The 15,096-nt window shown below is 44.7% G+C and overlaps 1 protein-coding gene across 1 annotated transcript in view; it reads left to right on the forward strand.

The window, feature by feature from the left end:
* The window catches only part of LOC118389311 (patatin-like phospholipase domain-containing protein 6), a 42,596-nt gene extending 28,640 nt beyond the window's left edge, over window positions 1–13,956 (forward strand). The window contains exons 28-34 of the mRNA XM_052490321.1: window positions 2,550–2,666; window positions 4,500–4,648; window positions 4,730–4,882; window positions 6,770–6,889; window positions 7,222–7,318; window positions 8,265–8,425; window positions 11,477–13,956. Of these exons, the coding sequence (XP_052346281.1) occupies window positions 2,550–2,666; window positions 4,500–4,648; window positions 4,730–4,882; window positions 6,770–6,889; window positions 7,222–7,318; window positions 8,265–8,425; window positions 11,477–11,551 (872 nt within the window). The 3' untranslated portion in view covers window positions 11,552–13,956. The remainder of the gene's footprint in view (window positions 1–2,549; window positions 2,667–4,499; window positions 4,649–4,729; window positions 4,883–6,769; window positions 6,890–7,221; window positions 7,319–8,264; window positions 8,426–11,476) is intronic.
* The last annotated feature ends 1,140 nt before the right edge of the window (window positions 13,957–15,096 follow it).

A 15,096-nucleotide genomic window follows, 5' to 3' on the forward strand; every position in this document is an offset into this window, starting at 1 on the left:
CTCTCTCTCTGGCTCTCTCTCTCTGGCTCTCTCTCTGGCTCTCTCTCTCTCTCTGGCTCGCTCTCTCTCTCTCTCTCTCTCTGGCTCTCTCTCTGGCTCTCTCTCTGGCTCTCTCTCTGGCTCTCTCTCTGGCTCTCTCTCTGGCTCTCTCTCTGGCTCTCTCTCTGGCTCTCTCTCTCTCTCTCTCTGGCTCTCTCTCTCTCTCTCTCTGGCTCTCTCTCTCTGTCCATGTTTGATGTCTCCTCTCCATCTTCCATTCTGACAGGCTCGCTGTGGCGCTATGTTAGAGCGAGTGCCTCCTACACCCCCTATTTACCTCCCCTCTGCGACCCCAAGGATGGCCACCTGCTTGTGGATGGTTGCTATGTTAACAATGTCCCAGGTCAGAGTTCATAGTTCAAACCCTGACCCCCGTCTCACCCCTTAACCCCAAAAGGAGTTGTAAAAGTTGCTCCTGACCACTGATACAGGGTCATATTATTTTCACCCACCTGATGGTTAATGTTAGGGGTTATGTCATCTGATCCCAGATCTGGGGTTAGGGGCAACTTCAACCTTAAGCTCTTTTGAAACGACCGACAATCGACCACTCCCTCCCCCTCCCTCTTTCCCACGTTCCGTCTCACCTTAACCCCACCTGACCAGTCGGACATTGGGAACCCATGGTTTGGAAGGAAAGTTAGGCTAATACAGTGTATATTTCGGTATGTGAGTGGAGGGGATGCAATGTTTCGCTCCCCGACACTCAGAACCACCCATTCTTAACACCAATACTTCTCTATTCAATTTGGCTTCAATAGTTCACACTCATACACACGACAGTTCCAAATTGGCTTTGTCCCGCCCTCCCAGTGTCAGTAAGCCCCTCCCCATGCCTCCGGATTGGCAGTGAGGCTCTGCTCATGCAGGTACATATCCATGGGTCATACAGAGAGGTGCATGATGGTCCTGCTTTTGGTGCCCCGCCCACTCCCTGTTTTTGGTTCTCCATGCTGCTCCACTTCATCTCCCACGTTCTCCTGCACTTGGCTGGTATACTACACACCAAGTGTACACTTACTTGTCTGCTTCTTCCTGAGCATGTTACACAGGCTTTTCCCTGAGGCCTTTCCACGCAGCTTGCTGCTTGTCGTTTCCCACGTTCTAAAGCTTGGGCCTCAGTCACTCGTTTGTCAGTGTAAGTCCATAGGTTATAGCTTTTTTGCGTATCGACCTAGCTATAGGAGCACAACATGTAGCGTTCTCTTCAGGGTTTTGAAGCTGATCCTATGGTGTCGGGAAATAAAGGTTTTGTGTTGAGGTCAGAGAAGGTCACCATATAGGCTATTTCATGTTTTTGTTTTTTAATTGTGGGTCTGTAGTCGGGTTTTTTTCTCTGTCCATTTGTCTGCCCGTTCGTCCATCGCTTGATCCCATGTCGTCATACCGAGCAGTGCTTATGAATGGCTTCTGTCAACCATTTGTACCCCCCTCCCCCAGCAGCTACACCTCCCCCTGTCCATGTATGTGCATGTCTGTGTACTGTACACATCTATATATCTACTCTTTACATATATATTGATGACAGTGTTGCTGATGCTACCCGTTTCCCTTTAGCCTTTTCTAGCGAGATGCCAAAAGTGTTCTGGATCCTACCAATGCCCATAGACGAACATACAGTTCCATCACTCTTGTCAGTGAAGGGCTTGATTGAAGCCTCAAATTAAAAGTGGGCTGAAAATGGTGACTGTGCGTTTTGTTAGTACTTCTAAGTCCAGAACTAGTTCAGTTCAATGATTCCACATTGAAATTATTCAGTCTCCTATGTCCCCTTCAAACTCCACCCACACACACAGCAGCATCCTTCTCTTCCTCTGGTGCTCCTTCTCCTTCCAATCCATGCAGCGCCCAGCCTCCCCCTGCCCTCTCCTGGTCCGGAGTGGTATTACAGGACTACAGCTCTGGGCAGGGCTGGCTGGTTGCCCCTAACATGTTCACTAGTGTCTGAGAGATCTCCAAATGCTGTGACCAGACGACCAACCCCCTGTGCTCCTTGTGTCTAGTTGAGGAGTCAGGGAACTGAAGGCAAAGTTTAAAAGGTTCCTCATACCTGTATTTTTGGTGATATTTGTTTTTGTATGTTTTCAACCAACTGACACTATTTTTTGTAAATGGTTATAAAAGAAAAAGCTTGACTTTGGCCTAATTAACCTTTCACAAGGGTTAACTCACAGGGAGCATACGGTTGTGGTTGGGGACAGAGTCTGGAGATCCAACCAACCCTTAATACTCTGTGGCTGCACCCTTACCCTGTGCCTAGACTTGACACACACAGGTCTCTGTGCATGGTAAGGTGGTTCAGGGGATGCAGAAGCAATTTGAGAGGTTGTGCAGCACCACATTCACATCCCGTGGCTAACCCTTTGATGGTTATCCACCTCTGGGTTAACCAATCGGGATGGCACCCTATGGTTTGGGGCTGTGGTCTGCTGCCAAAACGCATGACCAACCTGAAGTTACGCCAACATTATTGAGATGTTATCCCCCCCCCCCCCGGGTGTGGCTCACAGGGTCACTGTGGCGCTATGTGAGGGCGAGCATGACCCTCTCAGGGTACCTGCCGCCCCTCTGCGACCCCAAAGATGGCAACTTGCTTATGGACGGGGGCTACATCAACAACCTGCCAGGCAAGTAGATGATGAGGAGGAGAATAGGGAGGAGGGAGGGGGTAGTAGGACATTTTCAGAGTTATTTTAGTTGAGGGGGGGTTGAGAGATCGTCCATGGGTAAGTAGGGGCTGTCATTGACCATGGTGGAGATTACAATTTGACAGAATTCAGTTGCATTTTCTACCATCTGAGCAGTGGGAATGAGCGTTCAAATCGTTTCCATTGTCGAAGTGTTCAATTTAATTTGCCAACAATTTGCTCAAAATATAACCATAGAGGCAATTGACTGAGAGGGAAAACAAATATGTAAATGATCCCCGTAGTGTATTTGAAATTGGTCCGTAACATGCTTTCAGCTCAGGATCAATCTTTACCTATCAGATGGGAGTAAATTCAACACAGAGCGTCAAGTGTGTTAGTGATGGTGGACACTGGCGGTACAAAGTATCCCATTGTCCAGTATCCACAAGCTTTTTAAATCAGCACTAAATCAACAGAGTTTCAGAATGCTATGTGTCTGTCAGTAAGGCTTCCTGGTGTCTTACTGGCTGAGAACATCTAAAGGTATGGGACATACCATGTTCCTCAGATTATTTGGGTGTTGATAAGAGTTGTGAGCTTTAAAAACGATATACAGTTAGCTTTCTCAATGCCATAAAACAAATCCGTGACCTACAAGACACCAGTCGGCTCTGACGGTACATTCCCTTCCAGTATGAAGACGACACGCAGTATCAGGTCCCTCAACAAACTGCTATTCATTAGGCTGTTACCAACCTGGGAGTAATTCCAAATGGATGTATGGATTGCCTGTTGCATTCCTACTGGAAAAAAAGACAACTTGAAACACTTTTTTTCTGCATACTACTCAAATGTCTATCTCTTCTGCTATGCTACTCTTATCTCCTCTGGAAGTGGTCATTGTAGCGTGCAGGGAAAAAATGTGACTCACAAAACGATGTTTCACAAACCTGATGAAGTTGAACATCATCCTTCTCTATTTTGGGTGATTTAGGTTCATTTTAGATGTGGAATCTCCTTGCGGTTTGTGCAACATGGTCGGGTGGCTTCGAGGTTTACGATACTTGTGATTATTTGATGTTTTGGGTGGACACACCCACAGAGTTGGACCCAGTGTCTGTCAAGGTAAAGCAATGACTAGTCTCACATTCTAATAGGCAGAGGATGCGCAATGCCATAGCCACCATCTAGTGTTCAGTGGATTTAGATAGCTAGTACCCATAGAACTAAAGCTAATTATATACATTTAAGCTTTACATTTGTCATTTAATAATTAACAGATGCAACTTACAGGAGAAATTCGGTGCCTTGCTCAAGGGCACATCGACTGATTTTTCTCTGGCTTCGGGGATTTGAACCAGCAACCTTTGTGTTACTGGACCAACACTCTAAACCGCTAAGCTAAACACATTGGGTCAACACTGTGGAGTGGACTGGTGAGACCTGCACCCTTCACAGGGTACTTGGTCTCAAACCCTCTCTGGGACTCGCACCATAAACACACACCAAGGCTGCATTATCAACCATGCAGGAGCGAACCAAACGTGGAGATAAGAATTCACCCAAACTTTGGGACCATCAAAAGTAGATGCACTGTATAAAACTGGAAATTAAATGAAGTTTTGATGTGATTATCCAGTGAGCGATAATCCAGCCAATTGGGATGTCTGTTTCTGGTGGAGTGAGTTTGAATATGGTAATAAAGTATATGAAGGACAAGGTTCCTATGAGGAATTAACCCCAGACTGGGTTTTCCTTATCGTCCCCGCTGCCGGCTCGTGTACGTCCGTGTGTGTGTGTGTGTGTGTGTCACAACGTGACGTCCCACAGCGGACATCGCGAGGAACATGGGCGCCAAGACTGTCATCGCCATCGACGTAGGTAGCCAGGACGAGACGGACCTCTGTAACTATGGCGACAGCCTGTCGGGCTGGTGGTTGCTGTGGAAACGAATCAACCCCTGGGCAGAGAAAGTGAAGGTATGATGTTCAACGCAAATGGGCCCCACACACCGACACGCGTGCACACACTCCTACACACTATCGTCTATACCCACCCAGGTTCCAGACATGGCAGAGATCCAGTCCAGGCTGGCCTATGTGTCGTGTGTACGTCAGCTGGAAGTGGTGAAGAAGAGTGCCTACTGTGAGTACATCAGACCACCCATCGACCGCTTCAAGACAATGGACTTCGGCAAGTTTGACGAGATCTACGTGAGTTCCACAATTCCTTCTCAACACCTCTGTCTCGACTCTGGGATATGTTCAAAGTGTATTTACATTCATGATCACTTCTTTGTTACAGTTGAAGTCGGATGTTTATGTACACTTATGTTGGAGTCGTTAACTTGTTTTTCAACCACTCCACAAACTTCTTGTTAACAAACAATAGTTTTGGCAAGTTGGTTAGGACATCTACTTTGCATGACACAAGTAATTTTTCCAACAATTGTTTACATACAGATTATTTCACTTAGAATTCACTGTATCACAATTCCAGTGGGTCAGAAGTTTACATACAAAGTTGACTGTGCCTTTAAACAGCTTAGAAAATTCCAGAAAATTATGTCATGGCTTTAGAAGCTTCTGATAGGCTAATTGATATCATTTGAGTCTATTGGAGGGGTACCTGTGGATGAATGTCAAGGCCTTCCTTCAAACTCTGTGCCTCTTTGCTTGACATCATGGGAAAATCTAAAGAAATCAGACAAGACTTCAGAAAACACCACAAGTCTGGTTCATCCTTGGGAGCAATTTCCAAATGCCTGAAGGTACCACGTTCATCTGCACAAACAATAGCATGCAATTATAAACACCATGGACACATGCAGCCGTCATACCGCTCAGGAAGGAGACGTGTTCTGTCTCCTAGAGATGAACATACTTTGGTGCGAAAAGTGCAAATCAATCCCAGAACAACAGCAAAGGACCTTGTGAAGATGCTGGAGGAAACCGGTACAAAAGTATCTATCCACAGTCAAATGAGTCCTTTATTGACATAACCTGAAAGGCCGCTCTGCAAGGAAGAAGCCAGTGCTCCAAAACCGCCATTAAAAAAAGCCAGACTACGGTTTCAACTGCACATGGGGACAAAGATCTTACTTTTTGGAGAAATGTCCTCTGGTCCGATGAAACCTAAATATATCTGTTTGGCCATAATGACCATCGTTATGTTTGGAGGAAAAAGGGGAGGCTTACAAGCCGAAGAACACCATCCCAACCGTGGAGCACGGGGGTGGCAGCATCATGTTGTGGGGGTGCTTTGCTGCAGGAGGGGCTGGTGTACTTAACAAAATAGATGTTATCATGAGTGAGGAAAATGATGTGGATATATTGAAGCAACATCTCAAGACATCAGTCAGGGAGTTAAAGCTTGGTCGCAAATGTGTCTTCCAAATGGACAATGACCCCAAGCATATTTCCAAAGTTGTGGCAAAATGGTTTAAGGACAACAAAGTCAAGGTATTGGAGTGGCCATCACAAAGCCCTGACCTCAATCCTATAGAAAATGTGTTGGCAGAACTGAAAAAGCATGTGTGAGCAAGGAGGCCAACAAACCTGACTCGATTACACCATCTCTGTCAGGAGGAATGGGCCAAAATTCACCCAACTTATTGTGGGAAGCTTGTGGAAGGCTACACTGAACGTTTGACCCAAGTTAAATAATTTAAAGGCAATGCTACCAACTACTAATTGAGTGTATGTACATTTCTGACCCACTGGGAATGTGATTAAAGAAATAAAAGCTGAAATAAATAATTCTCGCTACTATTATTCTAACATTTCACATTCTTAATAAAGTGGTGATCCTAACTGACCTAAGACAGAAAAATGTTACTAGGATTAAATGTCAGGAATTGTGGAAAGTTTAGTTTTTAAATGTGTTAAAGGTGTATGTAAACTTCCGACTTCAACTGTATGTAATTTTAGATAACCACTGACATTAAGTTTTGGTCAAATACAGTCTCCTGTTCATAGCTAACAAATCACACGGTAAAAGACCATCTTCGAAGCTTGGCCTCCACCAGACTCTGTTGCTGAGGTAGCTTGTTTCTGTAAAACATGGTCTGTTATCCCAGGCTAACGTGTCCTCTCTGTCAGGATGTGGGCTACCAGCACGGCAAGCTGCTCTTCACCGGATGGGCCCGTGGTGACATCATCGACAACATGCTCAAGGACCACCGCTCGGCAGACTACAAAGACAGCAAGACCAAGACGGACGTGAGTCACACAAACACACACACGCGTCACAAATCTTACATTCACCATCTCACAGCTGCTCCACTTTACATTAGCACAGTTACATTTCTATAACGTTATTATAAGTCTTTACATTATGACCTTCTCCTAACATAACATTTACCTAACATTATTATAACATTCCCATGACATTCTCTTGTTTTAAGCTTTGTTCGTTATTACATTTTTACACAAATTCTAACATTCTCGTACCATAATGACATTGTCTTGTTTTAAGCTGTGTTCGTTATTACATTTTTACACAAATTCTAACATTCTCGTACCATAATGACATTGTCTTGTTTGTATTCCAGTCCTATACGTGTCCAGGGTCAGACTTCACTGACCTGGCTGAGATAGTGTCCAGGATTGAGCCGGTCCAGACCTACGTCGATCCCGACGCTGCTGAGGGTAAGAGGCTGTTATAAAGTGGAAAATGTACCGAAGTCTGGCAGCAGTAACCCTGCTGCCATGGCGATAAGGGTTTGAGCCTTTCCCCTTCCTCTCCGTTTGCCTCTTTACCCTCTCCGTTTGCCTCCTCTCCGTTTGCCTCCTCTCCGTTTGCCTCCTCTCCGTTTGCCTCCTCTCCGTTTGCCTCCTCTCCGTTTGCCTCCTCTCCGTTTGCCTCCTCTCCGTTTGCCTCCTCTCCGTTTGCCTCTTTTTTTCCCTCTCCGTTTGCCTCTTTTTTTCCCTCTCCGTTTGCCTCCTCTCCGTTTGCCTCCTCTCCGTTTGCCTCCTCTCCGTTTGCCTCTTTTTTTCCCTCTCCGTTTGCCTCTTTACCGTGTCCTAACGCTTCCAAGTGTCCTGCAATAAAATAATAATCAGAGCTCCAGAGCCAGTGTCCATGAAGCCTCTCAGAGCAGGATTGCTGATCTAGAATCAGGTTTGCCTTTTAGATCATAATGAATAAGATTTCTATGGAAAGATCCTAGGTCAGCACTCCTACTCTGAGACTGAATACGGGCTCTGGTCACCTTTTAAAAAATATATATTGAATGTGTCTTTACTTAAATTGTAGCTCCTTTATGATAGGAATATACCTGGAGAGAGACACTATATATACCTAGGTGTGGACACCTCTTCAAATTAGAGGATTCGGCTATTTCAAACAGTCAAACATTGGCAGTAGAATGTCCTTACTAAAGAGCTCAGTGACTTTCAATGTGTCACCGTCATAGGATGCCACCTTTCCAACAAGTCACAACACCATATTAATGCCCGTGATTTTTGAATGAGATGTTTGACAAACATCCTGTCGGTCATGTAGTGTATCACATGGCAATCTTCAGTCTTGCTAGAGCTACGGTATGGCTGGTCTCTTTCATATAGCGCATTACTGTGTCTGTGTCCCCCCCAGCGGGGGACGAGTCGGACTGCCTGACGGAATATGAGGAGGACGGGATGGACACGGTGAGAGAAGAGGAGGAGGAGGAGGAAGAAGAGGAGGAGGAAGAGGGGGAACAGGAACTCGATGACCTCTCCCCGGGAGAGTGGGGTCAGAACGGAGTCTTCCAGGCGGTACGTGTAACACACAGACCCCATATCAACATCATAGACTCACACACCCTGCTGTTAGTAGTGTAACACACAGACCCCATATCAACATCATAGACTCACACACCCTGCTGTTAGTAGTGTAACACACAGACCCCATATCAACATCATAGACCCACACACCCTGCTGTTAGTAGTGTAACACACAGACCCCATATCAACATCATAGACTCACACACCCTGCTGTTAGTAGTGTAACACACAGACCCCATATCAACATCATAGACTCACACACCCTGCTGTTAGTAGTGTAACACACAGACCCCATATCAACATCATAGACTCACACACCCTGCTGTTAGTAGTGTAACACACAGACCCCATATCAACATCATAGACTCACACACCCTGCTGTTAGTAGTGTAACACACAGACCCCATATCAACATCATAGACCCACACACCCTGCTGTTAGTAGTGTAACACACAGACCCCATATCAACATCATAGACCCACACACCCTGCTGTTAGTAGTGTAACACACAGACCCCATATCAACATCATAGACTCACACACCCTGCTGTTAGTAGTGTAACACACAGACCCCATATCAACATCATAGACTCACACACCCTGCTGTTAGTAGTGTAACACACAGACCCCATATCAACATCATAGACTCACACACCCTGCTGTTAGTAGTGTAACACACAGACCCCATATCAACATCATAGACTCACACACCCTGCTGTTAGTAGTGTAACACACAGACCCCATATCAACATCATAGACCCACACACCCTGCTGTTAGTAGTGTAACACACAGACCCCATATCAACATCATAGACTCACACACCCTGCTGTTAGTAGTGTAACACACAGACCCCATATCAACATCATAGACTCACACACCCTGCTGTTAGTAGTGTAACACACAGACCCCATATCAACATCATAGACCCACACACCCTGCTGTTAGTAGTGTAACACACAGACCCCATATCAACATCAGACTCACACACCCTGCTGTTAGTAGTGTAACACACAGACCCCATATCAACATCATAGACTCACACACCCTGCTGTTAGTAGTGTAACACACAGACCCCATATCAACATCATAGACCCACACACCCTGCTGTTAGTAGTGTAACACACAGACCCCATATCAACATCATAGACTCACACACCCTGCTGTTAGTAGTGTAACACACAGACCCCATATCAACATCATAGACTCACACACCCTGCTGTTAGTAGTGTAACACACAGACCCCATATCAACATCATAGACCCACACACCCTGCTGTTAGTAGTGTAACACACAGACCCCATATCAACATCATAGACTCACACACCCTGCTGTTAGTAGTGTAACACACAGACCCCATATCAACATCATAGACTCACACACCCTGCTGTTAGTAGTGTAACACACAGACCCCATATCAACATCATAGACCCACACACCCTGCTGTTAGTAGTGTAACACACAGACCCCATATCAACATCATAGACTCACACACCCTGCTGTTAGTAGTAACACACAGACCCCATATCAACATCATAGACCCACACACCCTGCTGTTAGTAGTGTAACACACAGACCCCATATCAACATCATAGACCCACACACCCTGCTGTTAGTAGTGTAACACACAGACCCCATATCAACATCATAGACCCACACACCCTGCTGTTAGTAGTGTAACACACAGACCCCATATCAACATCATAGACTCACACACCCTGCTGTTAGTAGTGTAACACACAGACCCCATATCAACATCATAGACTCACACACCCTGCTGTTAGTAGTGTAACACACAGACCCCATATCAACATCATAGACCCACACACCCTGCTGTTAGTAGTGTAACACACAGACCCCATATCAACATCATAGACTCACACACCCTGCTGTTAGTAGTGTAACACACAGACCCCATATCAACATCATAGACTCACACACCCTGCTGTTAGTAGTGTAACACACAGACCCCATATCAACATCATAGACCCACACACCCTGCTGTTAGTAGTGTAACACACAGACCCCATATCAACATCATAGACTCACACACCCTGCTGTTAGTAGTGTAACACACAGACCCCATATCAACATCATAGACTCACACACCCTGCTGTTAGTAGTGTAACACACAGACCCCATATCAACATCATAGACCCACACACCCTGCTGTTAGTAGTGTAACACACAGACCCCATATCAACATCATAGACTCACACACCCTGCTGTTAGTAGTGTAACACACAGACCCCATATCAACATCATAGACTCACACACCCTGCTGTTAGTAGTGTAACACACAGACCCCATATCAACATCATAGACTCACACACCCTGCTGTTAGTAGTGTAACACACAGACCCCATATCAACATCATAGACTCACACACCCTGCTGTTAGTAGTGTAACACACAGACCCCATATCAACATCATAGACTCACACACCCTGCTGTTAGTAGTGTAACACACAGACCCCATATCAACATCATAGACTCACACACCCTGCTGTTAGTAGTGTAACACACAGACCCCATATCAACATCATAGACCCACACACCCTGCTGTTAGTAGTGTAACACACAGACCCCATATCAACATCATAGACTCACACACCCTGCTGTTAGTAGTGTAACACACAGACCCCATATCAACATCATAGACCCACACACCCTGCTGTTAGTAGTGTAACACACAGACCCCATATCAACATCATAGACCCACACACCCTGCTGTTAGTAGTGTAACACACAGACCCCATATCAACATCATAGACTCACACACCCTGCTGTTAGTAGTGTAACACACAGACCCCATATCAACATCATAGACTCACACACCCTGCTGTTAGTAGTGTAACACACAGACCCCATATCAACATCATAGACTCACACACCCTGCTGTTAGTAGTGTAACACACAGACCCCATATCAACATCATAGACTCACACACCCTGCTGTTAGTAGTGTAACACACAGACCCCATATCAACATCATAGACTCACACACCCTGCTGTTAGTAGTGACTGTCTGTGTGTTGTTCCTCTAGGAGGAGAAGTCAGTCCGCCAGCGGAGGAAAACAGAAGGTGACACCAACACCTACTCCGAGCTCTCTGACTGCTGACAGGAGGAGAGGAAAAATGATAAAGAGACCGACTTTGGGTCCAAGAACTATGAGGAAGGAAGGAAAGGAGATATGAGTCAGGCTCTGTGTCCAAAAACTAAGGAGGTGGAAGATGAAAGTTGGATGTCGGGCAATTTCTGCAGCTACTGTAGTTCAACAAATACTTATTTATCCCAACTCTAATCTACCACACCTGATTCTAATAATTAGCTGGTTTATCAAATAAATCAGGGTAGTTACATCAAGGGTTGGAGTGAAAACCTACATGAGCGCTCTCCAGGAACAGTGTGGGAGAGCCCCGCTCTAACCCCTGACCCTTAACCCGTAAGCCATTGGTCCACTGGTGTCCAGTGTGACTTGGACCATGAATGGACTCTCTCCAATCTGAAGATGGACTCAACTGGGACCCCTCCACTCTCTCCCTCCTGCCAAAGCTGAAATACTTTTATTGGGGTGACTAAAGTGTGTCCCTCATACCACAGAGAACACATTAGTACTTGGTTGAAGTTAAAAACCTAGTCTCTTTAAGCTCCAATGCTTTGGGCCTATTCAGACTGTCTGTCTGCATGTCCTGTCTGTCCATAATCAGGAGAGGTTCTTATTGATGGTTCTCTGTTAAGACACAGATGGGTATTACGTGGATGGAAGTTGGAAAGGTGTGTGTGTCATTGTGATTTATTTGCTAGTAGTAGTATTGATGTTGAATGGAGAGGGAGAGAGATGTGTAAAAGGCTGATAATGAAAGAGGTGCACAACCGCTGACGCGCACAAACAGTAGAAAGACGGATGTATACTGAACAAAAATATAAACACAACATACAACAATTTATAAAAAGTTTTACTGAGTTCATATAAGTAAATCTGTCAATTGAAATTCATTAGGCCCTAGTCTGGATTTCACATGACTGGGCAGGGGAGCAGCCATAGGTCCACCCACTGGGGTGCCAGGACTAGCCAATCAGAATGTGTTTTTCCCCACAAAAGGGCTTTATTACAGACAGAAATACTCCTCAGTTTCACCAGCTGTCAGGGTGTCTGGTCTCAGACAGTCCCACAGGTGAAGAAGCTGGATGTGCAGGTCCTTGACTGGTGTGGTCTGCGGTTGTAAGGCTGTTTGGACGTACTGCCAAATTCTCGAAAACAACGTTGGAGGTGGTTTATTGTAGAGAAATTTACTTTTTTTAAATTCTCTGGCAACAGCTCTGGAGGACATTCTTGCAGTCAGCATGCCAATTGCACACCCTCAAAACATGAGACATTTGTGGCATTGTGTTATGTAATAAAACTACACATTTTAGTGGCCTTTTATTGTCCCCAGCACAAGGTGCACCTCTGTAATGATCATGCTTTTTAATCAGCTTCTTGATATGCCACACCTGTCAGGTGGATGGCTTATCTTGGCAAAGGAGAAATGTTCACTAACAGAGATTTAAACCAATTTTTGCACAAAATTTGAGAGAAGCTTTTTGTGTGCATATTAAACATTTCTGGGATCTTTTATTTCAGCTCATGAAACACTTTACATGTTGCATTTTATATTTTTGTTCAGTGTATATTATTGGAAGGTGAAGTAGGGAGATGAAAATGTGTGAGGAGAGGTGTGTGTGTCATTGGTTTCCACCATGCTTGCTACTACTGTATTCTGCTTGTTCCAAGCAGAGGATAACAATGCCTTTTTAACCTGAATTTAACAGTTTAAAAACGATGGAGGGGAGACTTTGCCAATGGACCTTTTAGTATAGCAACCCCTCGCCTCTCCCTACTTGCCTAATGCTTGCATGGGGTCCTGTGTACTCCCTAACCAACAAGTGTCAAACTCATTCCACGAAGGCCAAGTGTCTGGGTGGTTTTCGCTCCTTCCTTTTACTTGATGAATTAAGGTCGCTAATTCATAAAGAACTCCCTTCACCTGGTTGTCTTGGTCTTAAATGAAAGGAAAAACCAAAAACCCACATCAACTAGGCCCTCCATGGAATGAGTTTGACACCCCTGCCCTAACCTCTCAAATGGTCATAGAGTAACTTAGTCTAATCTTAGTAATAACTATATATACACACTATACGTACTTTACACCTGTTAATACTCATATGTATATAATAAATACTTTCTATGTCAATCTTTTTCTGCTGCGAAACTAGGACTCTTTTCGCCTGAGAGATGTCCTTCCTAAATCCATTCAAACGTGCACAGAATTTTTTTTTTTTGCCAATTTTAGTTTTTATTTTGTTTTACCACTGGCTTTTTTTTAAATAGCCTTTTTTTTTAACACTGAACAAAAAGGAAACATAATCCTAATGGAGAATTCTAATTACAGATGTGAATAATTAACTATACTGTCCTTTCTTATTAGATTGTGTTTCGCTATTTTGCACTGATGAATAAAAATAATGTTCCTTGGTTGGAAAGGAGGCTGTTTTATTTGCATCTTCCTTAAGATGCCCTTTGGAGACAGGATGGTATGGGATGTCATTTCAATTTAAAGAAATGTTCAAATGCATAACGAATAATACATCTAAATTGTAATGCAAACATTGTTTTTATTTTATAACAGGTAGAGGAGAGGATTTCTCTCCGGTAACTTTGCTTTTCCTGTACCTGTAGTTTCTGTAGTTGTCCACAGGAGGGAGCCCTGTTCATTCAACGTGATGAGAACCCCCCAACACAGCTCTACTGAATCATCATAGTTTGCCAGCATCACACCTCCCTCTCTCTACACAGCAGAGGTGGATGTGCAGAAACACGTCCAGAAGCGGCTCATCCATGCACCCTCTCGCTCCACCCCAGCCTCCGCTCTACATCTCTGGGTGCTGCGTCTGCAGTTCCCCCTCAGTGAAATTACTCAACCACGTTACATGACTGGACATGACCATTCCCTCCAATAACAGTCTTTGGATGCTTGTGAAAGGGATATAACATAATCTCTCACTCTGGAGGTGTTCATTGTATTGCTCTTTGTATTCCTACTGCACTAATACCTCTACATGGTATGTTGAAGCCATTAACAGTCCCATTACACTTTTTAACCTGTTTTGTCCTATGTTGTCCAGAAGCCGATGACAGGATGTTACATCATGACCTATGTTGTGTTACATCAAACCATGCACTGTGGTGGTACAAAATTGACTAACAGGATATTAAGAGTGAAGTCACACACACACACACACACACACACCAAATACTAAGAAGTGAACTACTGTGACAGACAAATTCCCCACATTTAAACTGTAAATCAGGTTGGTTTTATCAAGATGGCTGGTGTAATCTCAGGTAATCTAACTGCATAATATCTCTCCCCTTCAGTTGAACAAAATTAGTTCTACCCTGGACTGCAGATACCATATGTAATAAGTGTATGTTCATGTGACAGTGGTGGCTGGTGGCTCGCTTTCACTTTAGTGTCAACTGTTGCGACACGCCTACTCGCCTCCTCGGAAGCCTATCTGTTCATCTTTGATGCCAGGCTGATTGAAGGAGAGGGGGATGGGGTAATAGCAGGGTTGTAAAAGTAACTTGACACCACAGAACAAGCACAAAGAACCACACCT

Source organism: Oncorhynchus keta, chromosome 32 (genome assembly GCF_023373465.1).
Source record: "Oncorhynchus keta strain PuntledgeMale-10-30-2019 chromosome 32, Oket_V2, whole genome shotgun sequence".
NCBI classification, from domain to species: Eukaryota; Metazoa; Chordata; class Actinopteri; order Salmoniformes; family Salmonidae; genus Oncorhynchus; species Oncorhynchus keta.